General features: G+C 40.1%; 2 protein-coding genes and 1 long non-coding RNA gene across 7 annotated transcripts in view; 1 reads left to right on the plus strand and 2 right to left on the minus strand.

Annotated features, from left to right (window-relative positions):
• Positions 1–9,580, minus strand: DMAC2L (distal membrane arm assembly component 2 like). Of its 5 annotated transcripts, none has more exons than XM_058163119.1 (5): positions 9,446–9,580; positions 8,456–8,567; positions 3,686–3,894; positions 1,791–1,962; positions 1–129 (listed from the first exon to the last, which is right to left on the minus strand). In XM_058163119.1, exons 2-5 carry the CDS (start codon positions 8,557–8,559, stop codon positions 15–17), a joined length of 600 nt encoding a protein of 199 aa, XP_058019102.1. In that variant the 5' UTR covers positions 8,560–8,567; positions 9,446–9,580; the 3' UTR covers positions 1–14. The 5 variants fall into 5 exon arrangements, with proteins under 5 accessions (XP_058019102.1, XP_058019103.1, XP_058019104.1 ...); XM_058163120.1 differs by having other exon boundaries at positions 9,425–9,565; XM_058163121.1 differs by having other exon boundaries at positions 9,417–9,548.
• The window catches only part of L2HGDH (L-2-hydroxyglutarate dehydrogenase), a 19,296-nt gene continuing 7,740 nt past the window's right edge, over positions 9,446–21,001 (plus strand). The window contains exons 1-7 of the mRNA XM_058163110.1: positions 9,446–9,637; positions 10,232–10,347; positions 11,210–11,361; positions 12,806–12,937; positions 14,814–14,976; positions 18,552–18,586; positions 20,478–20,645. Coding sequence (XP_058019093.1) covers positions 9,528–9,637; positions 10,232–10,347; positions 11,210–11,361; positions 12,806–12,937; positions 14,814–14,976; positions 18,552–18,586; positions 20,478–20,645 — 876 coding nt within the window. The 5' untranslated portion in view covers positions 9,446–9,527. The remainder of the gene's footprint in view (positions 9,638–10,231; positions 10,348–11,209; positions 11,362–12,805; positions 12,938–14,813; positions 14,977–18,551; positions 18,587–20,477; positions 20,646–21,001) is intronic.
• LOC131188116 (uncharacterized) overlaps positions 12,946–21,001 on the minus strand; it is a 29,773-nt gene continuing 21,717 nt past the window's right edge. Inside the window, exons 2-3 of the long non-coding RNA XR_009152722.1 lie at positions 19,245–19,323; positions 12,946–13,590 (exon numbers count right to left, since the gene is read on the minus strand). This is a non-coding gene — a long non-coding RNA (uncharacterized LOC131188116). The remainder of the gene's footprint in view (positions 13,591–19,244; positions 19,324–21,001) is intronic.

Genomic DNA, 21,001 nt, shown 5'->3' on the forward strand with positions numbered 1-21,001 from the left:
GAATGGCAAGGATTTTATTCCAAGTCTAATTCCAGCTCAAGTGCCGGCATTGATTTCTTAAGGGACTGAACAGTTCTTTCCTTATCTCGTATCCCTGGCAGATCACTCAGGAACAAATATTCCAGGTTGCTGTTAGAAATTAAATAAAAGGAGAAGAAAGATTACTGTTAGCAAAATAGTTGCTCAGAGACACAGAAAGCAAAAGGTACCCATTTAACAATACTCACTAGTGTCATCAATATCTTATTTTAAATAGAATAAATGCTATGTCACTCCTCCCCTCCCCAAAAATTTACAAGTGTTTATACAGTTAAGGGCCTGCTCATGTTTTCAATATGCCCAGCAAAAAAACATGATGCATGTTGTCCTCGACTTACGCCCACAATTGAATCCAACATTTCTACTGCTAAGCAATTGACAGTTGTTAGTGAGTTTTGCCCCATTTTATGACCTTTCTTGCCACAGTTGTTAATTGAATCACTGCAGTTGCTATGTTAGTAATATGGTTGTTAAGTGAATCTGGCTTCCCCATCGAATTTGCTAATCAAAAAGTTGAAAAAGGTGATCACATGACCCTGGGACACTGCAACTGTCATAAATATGAGTCAGTTGCCAATCATCCAAATTCTGATCACATGATCATGGGGATACTGCAACGTTCATAAGTGTGAAAAAGAGTTGTCACTTTTTTTTAGTGCTGTTGTAACTTTGAACAATCACTAAACAAATGGTTGTAAGTCGAGGACTACCTGCACATTAACTGATGCAATTAACATACTGTAAGCTTTCCAGCATACACAAAGGCAAAAACATCTAGAGATGGTGGCCTCTTGAAGAAGCACCTTTGGGACAACCCAGCTGGGAGAAAACGAAGAGCCCCGCAGTGCAACCTTGAGCTACAGATGTTCTGTACATACATAGTAAACAGTCTCTAATTTCAGCCATACAGAACATCTGTACCTCAAGGTTGCACTGCGGGGCTCTTAGTTTTCTCTAAATTGGATTTGTCCCAAAGGTGCTTTTTTTTCAAGACTTTCTGTTTTTTCTTTGAAGACGTTTTGCTTCTCAACCAAGAAGCTTCTTCAGCTCTGGATGAGAAGCGAAACGTCTTCAAAGAAAAACCAGAAAGTCCAGTTGCCTCCTGAAAAAAAAGCACCTTTGGGTCAACCATGACCTGGATGACTGACAATCTCCATAGACATCTAAGCTGGGTTGTTTATCTGCAAATGTAGGCTAGTATCATCATCAGTGCATGGATGAGCGAAGACTGCTGATTGTTTATACGTAACAAGTTTTCTACTATAGGAAGTCCTCAACTTACAACTTTTTAATGGTTCAGTTATGACAGCCTTGGAAAAAATGACTTGTGACCTGTACTTGCACTTACAACCATCACACCACCACTGTTGTCACATCATCACAGTTCAGGCATTTGGAACTGGCTTGTGTTTACAACTGTTTGCGGCATCCTACAGTCAGGTCATTGCAAATAATGCTGACTGGGGAAACTGCTTAACAACTATGTGATCTAATTAATGACCCTCTGATTCAGTTAATGACTGCTATGAAAATTGTCGGATCTTAGGACTGCAATGACTTAGGACAGAAATTCCCGTTCTAATTGTGCTTGTAAGTTAAAGACTACCTGTAATGAAGGAAAATAATCAAGCTCAGAGAACACCAAGGACTTAACTGTCTCTAATTTATCTAGGCTGTAGCAGGGAAAATATCCCATACAGTCATCATAACTACTTTATAAAATACAGATGTGTATTAATTGTGTTACATACCTGAGCTTATGCAATGCAATGATGCCTTTGTCTGTAACATTCCCACAAGAAATGAGAAATAAACGCAGCAAGCTCTTCTGCAGGCTTGGAGTCTCACTAATCCGTTGTAAGCATGCATCCTCAATGTACATGCACTTGCAAAACTTTATTTCTTCAAGATGCTTTAGACCATCTGAAATAGCATAATGTCATTTGCTAAGGCAAAGGCTTATTACAAAATGGTTATGTGAAGGGCTTCTGCTCTTATCCATATACTAGACTGGACTCACATCAGAGGTGGGTTTCAGCAGGTTCTGACCAGTTCTGGAGAACCTGAAGTGGAAATTTCGAGTAGTTCGGAGAACCGATAGTAAAAATTCTGGCTGGCCCCACCCCCATCTATTCTCTGCCTCCTGAGTCCCAGCTGATTGGGAAGAAATGGGGATTTTGCAGTATCCTTCCCCTGGAGTGGGGAGAGAATGGAGATTTTAAAATATCCTTCCCATGCCATGCCCACCAAGCCATGCCCACCAAGCCACACCCACAGAACCAGTAGTAAAAATTTTTGAAACCCACCACTGAGTCATGTCGTTTTAAGTCACAGTTTGCTTTGCTTACTTTTAGCTCAGTTTGTTGCATGAACTTGGTTATTAAGAATTTAAAAACTGAATGTAAAACGATTCCATCATATGGAACATGCTAAGTCACTATTATTGCAATAGCAATAAAAATAGCAAAGCTTCATTAAGCACAGTAAGTGAAGACTTTCTATTGGCATTAGATAAAATCAAACCATTCTGATGGTTTGCAATCCAGCGAGGTCACATATAATTCAGGATTACAATAATGAATTTGTGCCTTACATATTATATGGGGTGCAATTGAACAGGCAAAGTCCCCTTCCCTTACAATTTATTTTCACAACTGTGGAGAAAGTAGTTTTAACTTCTTATAGAAATTTTTAAAAAGGTTTTTTTTAGAAACCTCTGGTGAAAGTGATATTCCTCCTTAAAGAAAGGACTAAAACACTTGAGAAAAGGGCCTGGATCAATTTCTAACATCTCTAGGCAGGGCATCTGTCTACATACAATAGATTTATAAGCTATTGCCAGTCAGTGATTTAGTTGGACCAGTATTATGACAAAACCCAAAACTAATCAGTATTTTGGCATGGTAGAAGTCCAATTTCCTGGTTTGCACAGAACTTTAAATCTAAATGGAGAATATCATGTATCCTATCATCCAGGGGTGTCAAACTCGCGTCACCACAGTGGCATCATGTGACTTATCGGGACTTTTCCCCCCCTTCGCTAAACCAGGCGGGAGCAGGGCCAGCACGTGACACGGCCAGCCCATGGGCCTCGAGTTTAACGCCCCTGCTATAATCCAAATAAAATCGTATTCTGTTTTGCATTACTTGTAAGACAAATATATTCCTAAACACAATCCTCCCTAACCTGGCTAAGAACCAATTGTGTGTTGTTTGGGCATTGTAAGAATCGAAACCCAACTCATTTGCAAGGAAGCAGATCAGGGAAAGTTGCCTATTGTCTCAAAATTACACTTTTGGTAATCCTGTGAAAGGCTGGCATGAAATAGATAAAAGGAAATTGTGTTATGGGGAGAGGGGGATTGTCTTCCTGATTTCAGTAGATACCACCAAGATACTAGTGGTGCAAATGAAATAACCGCTATGCACTATTATTGAAGTGGCAGACTTCACCATGTACAAAAGCAATACACCAAATAGGATGTAGTTTCTATGATGTCCTTTGCACAATTCTTTAAAAAGGCAAGCTTCTTGTAGCAAAGCAACACAAAAGGAATGGGCTAGCAGGCAAATAACAAACTTTATCAAAAAAATTGTATGGGAATATTTACAGATTATATTAGTTATATTAGGCTCAGTAACATACCAAAATAATCAAATCCCTTGTTCATGATGCAAGATTCTGTGGCATTGATTGCTTGGATCTTATATTTCTCCAGCGGCCCCATAGGGATTGCATTGTAATCTTGTTGCCATTTGTCATAGCCATGGTAGCGCACCGACGCACCACACCGCAGGAGCCACTCTGAAGCCGCTCTATCTGGACCAACAGCCTGGATTCGTTCATGGTCAACCCTGCCAAGAAGGCATCACAATGAGTTCTTTCTACTATATGCAGTATTTTCAAATCAACATAAACGGTGTAAAGCAGGGGTCTCCAACCTTGGCAACTTTAAGCCTGGAGGACTTCAACTCCCAGGATTCCCCAGCCAGCTTTGCTGGCTGGGGAATCCTGGGAGTTGAAGTCCTCCAGGCTTAAAGTTGCCAAGGTTGGAGACCCCTGGTGTAAAGGACCACAGATTAAACTAGTGTTTTGCAACTTGGCAGTTTTAAGGTGTGTGAACATGCTGGATGGAGAATTCCAGGAGTGGATGGTCCACACATCTAAAAGTTGCCAAATGTGAGAAACACTGAATTAAATAAAGATTCATTAAATACAGACAGTTCTTGATTTAGGACCATTCATTTAAAAATGGTTCAAAGTTATGACAGGAAAAAGTTATTTATGACCTGTCATCACACTTATGTGATGACATACACAACCCCCACCACCCACCCCCATGGTCACACTGCAATTCAGGCTCTTGGCAATTGGTTTGCATTTACAACCAATCGTAACATCCTACAGTCATATGAATGCGATTTTTTACCTACCCAGCCAGTTTCTGAAAAAAGACATCAATTGGAGAAGCTGTATTTGCTTAAGAACCACATGACTGCCATAAAAATGATTGTAAAGTCAGGTCTGGTCATGACTTGCTTTACAACCGCATCAACTAACAACAGAAATCCCTGTCTTAAGTGTGGTTGTAAGTTGACTACAGTATGCATCTGTATTTAATGGACAGGCTTGGAATAAAAGTCCTGGGGATATTTGACAATTATGGGGATCATGGCAGACAAGGAATTTATTTTTTTCCTGATGTGATCCTGAAGAAACTATTTCCCCTATATAACATCTGTTAATATCCTTTGTTCCATAGCGCTAGAGCAGGGGTGTCAAACTCGCGGCCCGCAGGCAGGATGCGTCACACGCTGGCTCAGCCCCCGCCCAGTTTAGCAAAGGGAAAAAAAGTCCCGATACCAGAGTCCAGAGTCATGTGACTATGCTGTGATGACACAAGTTTGACACCCCTGCGCTAGAGCATTCAGATGAAATACACTGGACCTAAATAAGATTTCTCTCAATTAATAGAATCCAATTACAATTCTTTAGGGTTTTTAAACTAGTTTGACCAGTTCACTGGGATGTTTACTTATATATTGCACCAATATTCCACCATAATAATCAAAAACTTAAGTGGCTCACAAGAGATAGCAGAAATACATTATTATAAAATACAAAAACATGTAACTTGAAACAGTATTTGCTGACAATTCCCCTTCAACCCTCTGGAAATGCTCCATTTTCAACAGTTTCTGGAAGGTCCCTCAAGTTGGGCCAATCAAACTTCCCACAGGAGGCTGTTCCAGAGGGCTGGCCCAGGGGTGAAATCCAGAAGGTTCTGACAGGTTCTGGAGAATCAGTAGTGGAAGTTTTGAGCAGTTCGGAGAGCTGATAGCGGAAATATTGAGTAGTTTGGAGAACCGGCAAATACCACTTCTGGCTGGCCCCAAAGTGGGGAGGGAATGGGGATTTTGACATATCCTTCCCCGGGAGTGGGGTGGGAATGGAGATTTTGCAGTATCCTTCCCCTGCCATGCCCACCAAACCATGCCCACCAAGCCACGCCAACAGAACTGGTAGTAAAAAAATTTGGATTTCACCACTAGACTGGCTCATACATAAAAAACATCTCTGGGCTTTGGCTCTCCCAACCTCCCAACCAGCTGCTTTTCCTGGTATGATTTTAGAAATTAGTTGTATTAGTTTATCTAATGTTAGGATCAGCCTTACATTTGTGCACTTCTGTGGAAGAAACCTGCTTAAAAAATAAATATGGTACATTATTCACTAAGTAAATCATTGTGTAGGTCAGAGTGGAAAATAGCCTTGGGGGAAGAAGGTTAAAGTTTTCCTATTAATAGACTCCTCCCACAGCCCAAAGAAAGTTGAAAAAAATACTGCAGATTATATGTAATTTATAAATCATTTCCACCAGTACGTGTGGGATTCATTCACACAATAAAAAGATATTTGTTTTAGTTTTTTGGCTTAATATGCCATATGAATCCAACCCTTGTGCTTTAAAAATCTTTGTTTCTGGATTAATGTGTTATGAGAACCAAGTTCATTGTAGCTAAATCCAATTATAAACAAACCATGATTTACATAACATATAATCTCAATCTTAATCAGCTGTCTTGAGGGTCCTTTGGTATAAAGGTAATATATTCAATAACAATAAAGAATAACATAGAACAGATATATCTTGGAAGCGCACAGAAGCAATTTTCAAATAAATACACATTTAACCACTCATTTAAGATGAATATATACATACATTGTTTAAGCAAACCTTAAACCATGATTTACCTATAGTTTATTGTATAAACGCAACTGTATAGGTTTAAGCTAAAATAAGATACTGTTTGTAAACCACAGTACCGGCGTTCATAAAATACAATGGATACAAACTATGCTCTGATTAAATCGCAACATCTGAGCCCTCACTTTGGCGGCGAACATTTTGGTTTCATCTTAAACTACAACCTCAGTCAAGGTCAAGGGAGTTGGACTAGAAGACCTCCAAGGTCCCTTCCAACTCTGTTATTATTATTATTATTATTTTATTTACACAAAATGACAGTATACACAGCAAACGAGATAATTATGCTGGATTTCGTATCACAGATCACTAATCGAACACTTGCATTTAGGACTGCGTGATGTATCAGCGAATTATGCGAGCAGATCCCAGTAAGGTGGCCTTCTGCAGCTGACCAATGGTGATCTTGTCAGCGCCAATTGCTTTTAAGTGCTTGCCTAGGTCTTTAGGCACAGCTCCCAGTGTGCCAAGTACCACTGGAACTTATTAATATTATTATTAATTAATTAATTAAAAATTAATTACTATTATTATTATTATTATTAAGATGAAGTTCCTGCATTTCAGGATAAGCAATGTGGGTCCTTTGGCTGCCCTTGTGCTCTCAAATGCCTTTCTTCTAGCCTAGGAGTCCCCCCTGCCCCTCACTTGACTAGTTGCAAAAAAAAAGCACCAGCCTTTAAACATTGAATGACTATTCTTAAGCTCTCAGAATATCAAGGGAAATATACTAGTGGAGCTATTATAGTAGTCATGTTGTGAATGCACTCATCAAATGTATCCTAAACCAAAAACTTGCTTAATTTTACTGTAGTCTGTAATCAAACAGGAATATTTATTTCTACACTACTTTTCTGTAACCTCAAGGTGTTAAAGGTATTAAAATTACCAAGAATATAATCAATGCAATTGAAAGCAAAAATTAAAAATGGCTTTCATCATAGCCCTGCTCATCTTTAAAGAGCTTCTATACAGTACTCCAACATTATTCAACTCAGCTCACATTAAGGAAGCAAAAAAATTCATCCCCAGAGAATTTATACATATTATACATATTAAACACTATTGCAATCTCAAAGTTTGGTACACATATGATCTGTGTATTCAGGGATATACTAGAAAAAAGCCTCAGAGATTTCAAATTAGAAATCAAAAACTATTCATACGTTCACTCAACCAAAAAGTTCCTTGGACACAAAAAATTATGCTAGGATTCCTGTTCCTACTTCCTAGGAAGCATTGAGTATCTTTCCTGCAGTCCTAAGCGGCAGTCACTCTTATCATTTGTTTTCCCTAAGCATGCTGTTCAGTAGGATTCTACAGCTTCAAAAATTTTCAAATGTCAGGTTCCTTTATAGCAGGGATGTGTTGCACTTGCATGAGGTTTAAAGTACTTGTATTGAATCATACCAAGTGCATATACCCCTAATTAATTACAATATATGAAAAACATCACTGGACTATTATATATGAGATAGGATTGCCAAGTAGGTATGAGCTTACAACTCACATTTTGCTATCTGAGATACAAACAGCATGTCTTTCCCTTCCACAAATCTTCCATGAAGCCAAAAGGCAGGAGCCCAGCTTTAGGGGCTCAGAAGTGTTAGGGTTCACAACAGAGGTGGGTTTCAGCAGGTTCTGACCAGTTCTGGAGAACTGGTAGTGGAAATTCTGAGTAGTTCGGAGAACCGGTAGTAAAAATTCTGACTGGCCCCGCCCCCATCTCTCCTCTGCATCCCAAGTCCCAGCTGATCGGGAGGGAATGGGGACTTTGCAGTAACCTTCCCCTGGATTGGGGAGGGAATGGAGATTTTATATTATCCTTCCCCTGCCACACTCACCAAGTCACACCCACCAAGCCATACCCACAGAACCAGTAGTAAAATTTTTTGAAATACATCACTGGTTCACAACTTTTCCAAGTGCCTCCTATGGCAGCTGCCTTCTTTAACCTAACAGTCATGTCAACCTGGAGAATTGTTCATACTTTCATGAGAGCTAGGAAAATTCAAGCCCCAGATCACTCAAGAGGGCTACAATTCTCAAGTCTGGTTCAGAAGGCAATCATATCTGCAACTAGTTTCAGCTGGCATCTTACAAGCAACTTATGGAAACAACTTTCTTTTTCTTGCCTGTGTTCTTACTGATTGAACACTGCGTTTAACCATCCCCAGAAATGCCTCCGCAGCCCAGCAGGCGGCTGTCTCTTCAACAATTTCGTTTGGCGGATCAGCACTTCCGTCAACATCGTGAAGTCTGAAAGAGATCATAGTAATGACAGCTCAGTGGATTTCCAGAAATCAGTCACATTATACTGTCATCAGCAACTTCTGACCCAGGACGACGAGCCACATATGGGGTGGATTTGCACAAAAACAAAAAAAAGTTCATTATGGCTCAGGGCAGCCCCTTAATCTAGCCATGATTTCTGCCAGATCTCTATTACAACATTGCGGCGAATTAGAGAGCAGTTCTCTCCATACTTGCAAGCAAAGAAAGGGACAATGGCTGATGGGGGGGGGGGAGCTCAGATGTTTGGGGCTACTGTATTATAGAAGGCCAAAGCCATCTCTCCTTCACCTCACAACTTGGACCAGAGCTCTTCAAATTTAGCAGCTTTAAGACTTGTGGACTTCAACTCCTGGAGAATTCTGAGAGTTGAAGTCCACAAGTCTTAAAGCTGCCAAGTTTGAAGAGCTCTGACTTAGACCTCCAGGCCCGCCCGCAATTGAATAGGACGGGAGAGCCTCCCCAGCCCAACTCCGGAGAGCCGCTGCCAGGGCTGATGCCCCCGAGGAGTGGCACCGCCTTGGCAAAGCGACCAGGGCTGCTGCAAAGAGGATCGAGGGATGTTGCAAGCGCATCCATCAGCGGGACGAGACCGCCGCCGAAAAGAAGGCCGCTCCGATCCTCCCCTCCCTCCCTGCATGGGGAAGCCCAGCGAGTCCGGCCTGCCTCCTTCTCCGAAGCCCCGGAATGGCGGCACTCTGCGGGGGAAATGCACCCCGGGCGGGAGGGCGCGGTGCCTCCGCGGGATTCCTTCGGTCGTAGCGGGCCCGCCCTGCGCGGCCTCCGATCCGCTTCTCCCCCACCCCCCCTCCTTACCCGCCCACCTCACGCTCGCAGGGCCCGACCTCTGTAGCGGGCTGAGAAGGAGGAGGAGGAGTCGGGCAGACTGGCTGGCTGGCTCGCTCTCCCGCCCGCCAAGAGCTCGCAATGATCCCGGCGTGGATTCGGGCCGTCGGCGGGGCCTGGCGCCCTTCTTGGTCCGGGGGTCGGGCGATGCCCTCGCGGCCTCTCAGCGCCGACAACGGCCGACGGAGGAGGTGAGCAAGCGGGTGGCGTCGCGAGCCCCGTGATCTGCGCCCGCCTTCCCCAAGGCAGCAGCCTGCAGCCGCCGCTGCTAGGTAGACATTCCACCGGGGGAGTTTTTCCTCTGCGGAGGAAATCCTCAAAGGGAAAGAGAAGCAGCACAATTTAAACTAAATGCCCTGAGCTTAAGTATTTCAGTTTGTTGCAATCTGAGATGTAACTGCACCTGCTCTTAGGCACCTCTCCGTTTCCATGCCAGGAACAACTAGTGCACAGGAGAGTACTCACTAAATAGAAATTCAGAAGTTGTTCTGGTTTTACGGATGACACTTTTAAGTACTCATGAGCTTTGTCTGGCTGACAGGTTGTTGGGTGGATCCTGCTATTTTAAGCCACAGTTTTAGGTTTAGCCTGCATGAACCCCAGTCAGTTGTGATTATGCAGCAGACCGTGATTATTCAATATGTGATTTAATATAATACGGGGAATCGTTTCCTAATAAGCATAAGCCATTATAGTTCATAATTTAAAAAAATTGTAATCTTGATTTTTTTTTAAAAAAAATCGAGTATGTGTCTTGCAAGTGATTTTTACAATTTTTTTGACAGTACCTTTGATGTAGTCATCATTGGTGGTGGACTTGTGGGTCTAGCATCGGCCAGGGAGCTTAGCCTGCGGCATCCGTCTCTTGTTTTTGCAGTACTTGAAAAGGAGAAGGAATTAGGTATGGTATCTGAAATTGATAAAACAGTTGACAGACTTCTGTATTATTTCCACTCATATGTTTAACTTATAGGTACAGTATTCCTTTAGTATTAAAAGGTATATACAGGTAGCCCTTGCTTAGTGACTGCCTTGTTTAACCACATTTCGCAATTAACGATGGTTCGTGACCAGTCCTTGGATTTACAATCTTCACAGGTCTATAAAGCAAAGGAAAGCTGAAGTAAAAGCATAAACATAGTTATGGTTTCATTTAGTGACCACTTAGCTTAATAATCAAGTTCCTGGTCTCAATTGTGGTTGCTGAATGTGGATTACCTCTAGTTCAGGTAGATACAATCCATTAAAAATCTTTTTGATGGGCCAATTTTACATCTCATTTGTCATAAGACAACATTAAAATTCCTACTAACTTACATTATAATTTCTTGTGGCCACTCAATGGAAAATTGGTAATTTCTAGGATATGGATTTTGTTGCCTACATAGAATAGTATGATTTCTATAGTTTTCTGACAGATGGAAGCTCATCATATCTATATAGTTTCCTGTGTATCATAGTTTTGCATAGGACATTCATAGCTTCTCAGAAAAAAAATCAGGAAGAGATCATGAGAAAAAATGTCTATTTTCTATTTGCTTGATATTTTAGTTTGAGCTTCTTAAATTTTACTGCTTAACATAAATGTTTATATTTTGATATTATGCATGCTATGTGGCTCTTTTTATGCTTATTTCAATTTTACCTTGCTATTTTTTCCTGAGCTAACATGAAATTATATAAAATAATTCAATAATATTTTGACTAACAAAATATTTCTATGTATTAGATCAATCAAACCATAGATGTAACTTTCTATTTAGCTCTCCATCAAAGTGGGCATAACAGTGGTGTTATTCACAGTGGAATCTACTATACACCTGGATCCCTAAAAGCCAAGTTGTGTGTAGAAGGAGCTGTTCTCTGCTATGAATACTGTGACCAAAAAGGAATCCCATATAAACAATGTGGCAAGGTAGGGTAAGTGCCGAAATTTTTGCTGTTAATCTTATACAACTCCAAATACAGTTGATTAAATTACTTAATTTTCTTGGGGTGGCTATATTAGAGTGTTCTAAATCAGGGGCTCCAACCTTGGCAACTTTAAGACTTGTGGACTTTGCTGGCTGAGGATTTCTGGGAGTTGAAGTCCACAAGTCTTAAAGTTGCCAAGGTTGGAGACCCCTGTTCTAAATGATTCTAAAGAGAAGCAGACTTAATCCTACTATAATTCTAATGCACTTGATTTATGATTATTGTTATTATTCAAACAGGATAATTGGCCCAAGAATCATAAGATACCCACCAATTTGGGATTGTAGGATTTTATAGCTAGGCTATATAGTAACTAAATTCTTCCAACTGTCCCCAAAATAAATTCTAAATTGAATGTCTCTTTTTTTGTACCTTTGAGTCAGTTTTTGACACTTGGCAAGTCCTTGCAGTTTTCTTGGCATGATTCTTTTTCATAAATGGTTTACCACTGCCTTCTTCCCAGGGCTGAGGGAAAGATGGGCCCAAGGACTAGAATTAGATTTTTTTTCCGAGTTGGCTATGCAACTGGCAGATTCCTCAAATTTCAAGGTGAGTTCTGATCCAAATACTAATACCTCACCTTGCTTAGCTTTGAAGCCCAGACAAGCTAATTGCTGCCACCTGCTGAGTCAACAAAGGTGTTTAGTAGAGGCCTAATGGTGAACAAGATAAGATAAAACTATTGTTTTTTCTAAGTGTTCAGATGAAACAACACTGGGTATAATGCAACCCTTTTTCTTTCATGAAAAGAGAAAAGCATCTGAAGGCAAGGCAAGAAGCAATGGATGGAAACTAATCAAGGAGAGGAGCAATTTAGAACTAAGGAGAAATTTCCTGACAGTTAGAACAATTAACCAGTGGAACAATTTGCTTCCAGAAGTTGTGAATACTCCAACACTGGAAGTTTTTAAGAAGAGATTGGACAACCATTTGTCTGAAATGGTTTAGGTTTCCTGCCTGAGCAGGGTGTTGGACTAGAAGACCTCTAAGGTTCCTTCCAATTCTGTTATTTTATTCTATTCTATTCTAAAAATCAGCCTAATACTTATATCACCCAGAGGAGGAGCAGGTATATAATACTTGTAGCCAGTTCAGCTCTCACTAACAATTACTTTAAAGAGCAAGAGACTCTGGCTTCTTGTATGGTTCTCTGATTCAAGTAGTCAGTAGTTTTTTTTATCAAGAAAGAATATCAGCAAGGAAAGATCCCTCCAGCTAAATAAAGTCATGAAGCACAATTATTAATTTATATTGCAATTTTAATTGAAGTCTAATTTAATCAAATATTAATTCTATTTCACACTTCGCAGTGTGGTTATCTCATGTTGTTCCTCCATGGTATTTTTTAGTTCTGCGATTGCTCTAGTTTCTTATTTCCTTGGCAGCTGATTGTTGCAGTTGAACATGAAGAAATTCCGAGACTCAAGGCACTTTATGAAAGGGGGACCCAGAATAACGTCCGGGGGCTGAAACTAATCTCTCCCAAAGAAATACAAGCCAAGGAACCCTACTGTCGGGTAAGCTGCTGTCTTGCTGTGCAGTATCTAATCTTTTCTGTGGAAATAACTTGTTAAATGTGGGATGGTAAAGGGGCAAAGTCTGAAATCAATATCTCCATGCAGTTTAACAATAGTAGTACATTAAATTAAAATTGATGTAGAAAATTAAATACAGGATTTTTGATTCCCAGGATCCCGTTTTCTTTTTGTGAAAGAGCTTTCAAGTACACTACTTGCATTTCCCATTTTTTCAATTTCCTACATTGTTTTCCTTTCTTCCATTGTTTGTCTCTGGAGAAATCTTTTGAGGTCTTTTCTGGCATTTTTATCCATTTTCACCTGAATAGATGGCACAACTGTTATTTATAAACTTGAAGAGTTTTGGCAGCCCATTGAACAGACCTGGAAAATAATACATATTCTCTGACATCGTATCAAAATCTGCATGTTCTATCCTTAGTTTTTCACATTTTGGAATTTACACATTACCAGAATGCACCTCTTCTTCTTCAAAGTGGATCCTGCATTCTTTGACCTATCAGGGCCTGAGTATCTTCCATCCTGTTCCATGAAGCTGAGGTTAGTAAGGTGGTGCTGACCTACTACTGGCACTTCCTCCTTTGCTTCTCTGGGTCACAAGCTTTTGTTCCTTCTTGTGTTCTTTGGCATTCCTATCATGTGAATAGAATAGAATAGAATTTTTATTGGCTAAGTGTGATTGGACACACAAGGAATTTGTCTTGGTGCATATGCTCTCAGTGTACATAAAAGAAAAGATACCTTCATCAAGTGCCCCTACTGAGTTGCTTTACCCATCATAGTAAGCAAAATTTTACCTTCCCTCATGTCTGATGATACAGTATATAAACTCTTTATTCCTCTTCTAATGACACAAGCTTCCACTTCCAGCAGGCATGGTTTGAGTTCTCTGTTTGAAGGACAAACCTTCATACCTTACAGATCACCACGAAGCCTTCCTCACTATTCATGTTGCTTGGAGTTTCCCGTGCAAAACTAACATGCTCACTTATTTGGGTTATATGTTTCCAGGCATTGTTTCTCTGGAAGAGCTCTAGCTGAGGCCAAATTCCCACCCCCCCTGCACGGCTGTTCCAGAGTCAGTAGCTCATGGCAGTTTTAATCAAGCCCCCTTTACCTCAGACAGAAAAGCAGGTTTGCTCTTCAAAGTCTCCAACCATCATACCCAGTCAGCTGTTCAGAAACAAGAATCCATCCTCTTTTCTTCTTTATCTGTATCTTATCCTTGCTAGTTGCTGGCAAAATCCTCCAGTTTGCTTTCTCAGACTGCAAATACCTACTAATCAGTGGTGATATTCAGCCGGTTCTATCCGGTTCGGGCGAACCAGTAGCGGTGGCTATGGGAGGCTCCGCCCACCCACCTGGACATCGTCACATCCCATTTTTGACGTTCTACGCATGTGCAGAGCGCTCACATTTGCAAACCGGTAGGGAAAGTAAGTGAATACCACCCCTGCTACTAATCAATGCTTGACTTCCAGAAATAAGTTTCAATCCATACATGGTCACTCTTCAGGATTTTACCTCACCAAATCTCTTTACTAATTGTTGGTTCCAAAGGTAGGAATGGTATCAATAATTGCACTGGGAATGTCAGATGGTCCTGTTCTAAAGTTTTCTTGAACAATCCATTTTGGCAAATATTAGTCAAGCATCACTTCCATGTGCTTGAAATTGTCCTCCTGTCATTCCTTGCCGATAAGCAGCACTATCTTGAGTAAGCACGTAGACCTAATAAGCATGTAGGCTGCCTTGCTGAAAGTTCCATTGATTCAAATGGCCCCTTTGTGTCTTCTTTGTTCTTTCAATATTGACCCTGTGAACAGATGTGTTGTCCCTGCGTCCACCTTTTCAGGGGTTGATGGCTCTGGATTCCCCATACACCGGCATTGTGAACTACAGGCAGGTGGCCCTAGCCTATGCTGAAGATTTTCAGACAGCTGGAGGTACTGTATGGACAGAGTTTGAGGTGGATCACATGGATATGGCAAAGGAAAGTGCTGAAGGAAGTAAAGAAGGTAATTTATAGTAAATCATTCGTTTCTGACACCTTTATAGTTGTCTCTTCCCCAGTGTTCTTTGGAATTTTCCTCTCAGGATTCACTGTAATATGCAGACCTTAAACTGAACATGTATTAAGATGGTGTTCCCAAGAGTGTGTCCACCAGCAATTCCCCTTGCAGCCCCAGCCCCTGTCTTAAGGGACCTATTTCATCTCCTAAAATTCTTCAAAAAGCAAAAGTTGGCTTTTTCTATTTTTAGAATACATCTTTGATATGCCATGCAAAATCCAGAATGGCCTTTAGGCAGACACAAATTTAAGCTACAACGAAGTTTATTTCATTTGACCTTAGTGTGTACGAACCAGCCCAATATACCATGTGCAATAAACCAAGGTTTAAAAAAATCCTGGCTTAGCAGAGTCCATGCACACAGACTGAATTTTCTATGCATTTAAAGATCTTGCAGGTTGAAATTGCCTTTAACTCTTAAGTTGCTTCGAATAAGTGTTACGGTTCAGATGACTGTATTATAGGATACCTTTCCAGAACTTTTTCAAAAATTGCTATAAATTTGATAGATACTAAATTTTACTTTAGAACTCATTCATATCCTAAAGACTCATTCATATCCTAAAGGGTTATACCTAGAAAAAAGGACAATTGAACTTTTTTCCTTGTAATTTAATAAAGAATAACAAATATATTTTAGAAGCCATTACAATTAGTCTGCTACTTGGTTTGAAATCTATACTTTAAATCCTTTTACTAAAATAGAATTTAGCAAGAAAAAGTTGTTTTATGTTTCATCACCCCCAGAATTCAGAAGAAAATATTTTCTGACTACTTTTGCCAAAAGATACCTAGTAATATAGATATTATTAGGGTAAACAGGCAGGAAGAGAGATAGAATAAGGGGAGAGCAAAATGCAGTTGGCGGTGAGGTCAATAGTAGACAGTTTTTGGTTGAAGCTTTGGGGATTTTGGGAAGAGACTACAGAGTCAGGTAGTGTATTCCAAGTATTAACAACTCTGTTACTGAAGTCATATTTTATGCCATCAAGATTGGAGCGGTTAACATTAAGTTTAAATCTATTGTGTGCTCGTGTATTGTTGCAATTGAAGCTGAAGTAGTCTTCGACAGGAAGGACATTGTAATGGACGATTCTATGAGTTAAACTCAGGTGATGTCGAAGGCGGCGGATTTCTAAATTTTCTAAACCCAGGATTTCAAGTCTGGTGGCATAAGGTATTTTGTTGTATTTAGAGGAGTGGAGAACTCTTCTTGTAAAATATTTCTGGACACGTTCAATTGTATTGATGTCTGAAATGTGGTATGGGTTCCAAACAGGTGAGCTGTATTCAAGAATTGGTCTAGCAAATGTTTTATAAGCTCTGGTTAGTAGTGTAGTGTTTCTGGAGAAGAAGCTACGTAAGATTAGGTTTACAACTCTTAAAGCCTTTTTTGCTATGTAGTTGCAGTGGGCTTTGGCACTTAGATCATTTGATATGAAAACTCCAAGGTCTTTAACAGGGTGGGGGTCATCTGTAAGGTAATGTCCATCAAGCTTGTACTTAGTGTTTGGGTTCTTTTTTCCAATATATAAGACTGAGCATTTGCTGGTTGAGATTTGGAGTTGCCAAGTTTTAGACCATTCAGATACAAAGTCAAGGTCTTTTTGAAGGGTAGCTGTATTTCAAAGGTATTGTTGCCAAAATGGTGAAATCCTCCGCGATTTGCCACCCGTTCACTGCCCGTGCATGCATGGTGCACACCAAACTCACGCACATGCGCACTGCACACCAAACACTGAGCATGCACACTGCACAACAAACGCATGCTTCATATGGAAAAAGGCTTAAGAAAGTAAGTAGAACGCGAGGGGGGTGATCAGCTGTGCCTTGCGATTTAGATTTGCTAGAAAGCAGGATTTAAATAAGCGAATCTAAATCGTGTGGTACAGCTGATCATCAGAAATACCAGTTTAGATCAACTGGTAGCATTTTTTTACTACCAGTTCACCCGAACCAGTAGCTTTTATTACTACTGGTTCACCTGAATTGGTGTGAGCTGGTAGCATTTCAAGCTGGTTGCCAAGCAAACTACATGGATGTGTCCATAAGTCATCTGGATTCAAGTTTGATTCAAAGGAGAGTTGATAATTTATATTCCTATAGTCCCTATTTTTGGATTATTAGGAATTGTGTAGTCAGATCCTTTTTTTCAACCTATTGCATGCTATTTAAAATGACTTAATTTTAAAATGCTGTTCAAAATACACTCAGTGTTTTATGAGAAGGACTGAATGGAACTCAAACTAAACAAAGGCTGAGAAAAGAAACACAAGTTTTTTATGGACATTAAACATGCTTAAAAATATATACTGTATTACAAAGAAGTCAAGGTTTTTTTTCCCCTGTGCTAGCATCTTAAGATGCTGTTGTGGCCTGTCGGCCCCTCCAGCAGCCGAATCAGAGGAGGAGGAGGCGGCATGGGAGTCAGGGTCAGGATCAGGGCAACCTGAAAGCTCCGAGGGGGAAGAGGGAATGGAGCTGGCAAAGCGAGAGAGATGGGGCAGAGCCTGGGCCATCTGTCAGCCCTCAGATGGAGAGTCAACAGCCCCCAGGTCTGGAGGTGGTTGATGAAGAAGAAGAGGAACAGCTGGGTCCAGTGCCTGCCTGACGTGTGGCCAGAAGGCAGAGAAAGGGAGAGCAGTGGAAAGCCGTGGGCCGATCCTGGAGAAGGAAGAGCCACCACTGCTAACGAGACCCCACCATAGCTCTGGGGATAAAAGGCAGGGGGCAAAGATAAATAGGTGTGGCAGACAACTATTCATCTTCTGGCCAGCCAGACTTGTTAGTCTGCAAGAGAAATTTTTTGCCGGGGCTGCTGACATTCCTAATAATGGAATTATTTTGAATTCACGTCAGAGGGTTTATCATGTTTGAGGAGCTGGGTCAGAACAGATGCTTCTGCAATAAGAAAAAGAAAATGGCTTTCAGATAGAAGGTCCATACAGAGAGTGGTAAGAACAGCTGAGAAGATCATCGCTTCCCATTATTCAGGATACTGCTTGTAAGTACTGTGTGCTTAGAGCTCGAAGCATTGTTAGAGACCCCACATGCCCAGTTCATGGTCTGTTTCTATTGTTCCCCCTTTGGGGAGTATTTTTAAAGTATTTTTAGCAGGACTATCAGATTCTGGAACGGCTTTATTCCCTATGCCATCATCCTTCTGGTAAACTCGCAAGATTCATTTTTCTCACCATGTACATCCAAAATAGACTATGTTGTTTCTCTGTGTCATATCATAGAAGTGTCATATCATAGAAGTTTCTGTGTGTCTATATGCATAGGGGTTTTTTGTCATGTTTATGTAGTGCATATTGGAGGTGGTGACCCTTTGAGAGTTGTAAGCAATGAAATTTCATTTAAATGTACGCTGATTAGTGTACATTTAAAGTTACAATAAAGTTATTCTAAGATGAGCCCACTTTTTCTTCAGAAACTATCATTTGGGTTTTAGTTTTGCACAAGAGATAAAACAATTGCTTCATAACCCATTTAAATTCATTTCATCTTATTATTTGTAGGGATGAAATATCCAGTTGTTGTTAGAAATTCAGAGGTAAGAATCATTCCTTTCAATTTTTTGAATACATATATTGGGACTTCTGGTATTTTTTTTACTTACTAAACCTTCCTCTGTCCTTCCGTCGCGAGCTTAAGACGCATTTATTCATCTGTGCAGGACTGGCTTAGATTTTAGATTTTAAATTTAGATTTTAAATTTATAGATTTTTAAATTTACAGGGGTTTAAATTTGGTTTTAAGATTTTATTTTTAATATTTGGCATTAGAATAAGTTTTTTAATAGTTATTTTAACTGTATATAAATGTTTTATGTGCCTGTGAACCGCCCTGAGTCCTTCGGGAGATAGGGCGGTATACAAATTTGAATAAATAAATAAATAAATAAATAAACATAAAAAAGATTTTTACCTTAACTGCTGCTTTAGTAAGTTAATACTTTAGTTATTTTTATATTATACTCAGCTTAGAATGCTGATTTGTATATTAGTTTAATTCACAGAGTTTTTGCAGCAAAAAAAACCCAGGAAGATGTAGAATATTAAGGTAAAAATGACATATACAGTGATGCCTATACAGAATTGATTAATAATTTATTAACAAAGCACCATCAGCATCTGCTTTATATAATAACAGAAATATATTCCAAGGTCTTTGAACATAACTTTGATATAAAAAAATGAAGGTTATTATACCTGTGTATGTTATTTTTCAGCCATCTGTGCTTTCATTTTCAATACATCTTCCAAGTTCATCAGTAAGGAAATCTGTGAACTGAATTAATAGACAAAAGAGCATTCAAGGTTGAGGGAAAAGAAGAGTGTAATGTTTAGGTTACTTAAATCAGAGGTCTCCAACCTTGGCAATTTTAAGCCTGGCAGACTTCAAGGGAATTCTGGGAGTTGAAGTCCGCGATGCTTAAAGTTGCCAAGGTTGGAGACCTCTACTTAAATGACAAATACATACTAAAAAATAGTTGATGGAGGTTTTCCTTAACCTTTCTATATAGAAAAGCAAACATAATTTTTAATATCTGAAAATATTTGATAAACATAATAACCATATTACAAAGCATTACAAAGGCAGTTCTAGTAGTTTTTACAAAAATATAAAGTTCTAACTGTGCCTGTTCATTAATTGCTTAAAGCTTCTCATTCCCCGAAAAGCTCTGACTTCAAATGCAAGTATCAAATGTCATGTGGAGTTGCTGGACATCTGGCCTTTTCCATTGGCTAAGGCAGTGATGGTGAACTTTTCAGGCACCAAGTACCCAAACCGGAATGTGCATGCATGCGCACAGGAGCACCGGAAACCTGAAGACCAGCTAGCCAGCATGCACATTTTTGGCTGGTTTTTTGCCCATTTTCAGGCTGTTTTCTTGGCCATTTTCGAGGCTGTTTTTGGCCCGGAAAATGGCCAAAAAACGGGCCAGAAAATGGCCAAAAACATTTTTGGCCCAAAAAATGGCCTGGAAAACTGCCTGGAAAAGGCCCAGAAAAGGCCCTGGAAAATGGCCAGAAAAACAGCCATTTTGGCCATTTTTCAGGCTGTTTTCTGGCACTCCAGTGCCCGCAAAGACCAGCTAGCCGGCACATCGGAAACCAGAAGAACAGCTGGTGACGGCGCACAGGCCCACAGAGAGGGCTCTAAATGCCATAGATTCGCCATCAAGGGCTAAGGTATCATTTGTTTGGCCAGACTAGCTTTCTCCAAAAGTTATTTCTATTCCCAAAAGACCTATCTTTGATTTGAGCTTCTATTTCAGAGCAAAAAAAATCCCTTCCTGTCCTGGTTTTAGGTCAGTTCAGACATAAGGAGCAGCATTGGAGGAAATGGAACACAGAGGAAATATCTTTGGGAATTATTTACTTTTGAGATTGTGTTAGGTATATTATAGCTGAGGTAAATTTGTGCTCCTTTTGTCACAGGGGAAAGAAATCCGATGCCGACATCTTGTGTCCTGTGCAGGACTTTACTCAGATAGACTCTCCCAGATCAGTGGCTGTGACCCAGAGCCCCGCATTGTGCCTTTTCGTGGAGATTATTTGGTGCTGAAGCCAGAGAAGTGCTATTTAGTTAGAGGAAACATTTATCCGGTATATCATTTTTCAGTACTTTCACTTATTGGTCGGAAGGAAGTAAAGCCTGAGGGATTTTAGGGATTACTATTATTGCAAAAAGTTCTTTAAACTTTAATAGCCTGCAAAGTGTCTCAGTTCCATTTCCAGATCACTGCCACATATTTTCCTTTACTCTGCCTTTCTTTAAAAAAATCCTTTTAAAAAAATTGTTATGTGTAATTGAAATGGGCCACTTAGGCCTTGATTCCAACACCTTGATTCATGCAGGAATCCAAGTCTATATTGATGTTTTCCAAGCATTCCTTAGAGTTTATACAATGGTAGGTGGCCATCTCACTTCTGTTTAAACATATCCAATGAAAAAAGAGCCA

This window comes from Ahaetulla prasina, chromosome 1 (genome assembly GCF_028640845.1).
Source record: "Ahaetulla prasina isolate Xishuangbanna chromosome 1, ASM2864084v1, whole genome shotgun sequence".
NCBI classification, from domain to species: domain Eukaryota; kingdom Metazoa; phylum Chordata; class Lepidosauria; order Squamata; family Colubridae; genus Ahaetulla; species Ahaetulla prasina.

Coding starts and splice junctions, on each gene's coding strand:
- DMAC2L (XM_058163119.1), bottom strand. CDS start 8,559: ATGTTGACGGAAGTGCTGATCCGCCAAACGAAATTGTTGAAGAGACAG. Junction 1,963..3,685: donor CAAGGGATTTGATTATTTTG/GTATGTTACTGA, acceptor ATGCTATTTCAG/ATGGTCTAAAGCATCTTGAA. Junction 130..1,790: donor ATTGCATTGCATAAGCTCAG/GTATGTAACACA, acceptor AATTTCTAACAG/CAACCTGGAATATTTGTTCC.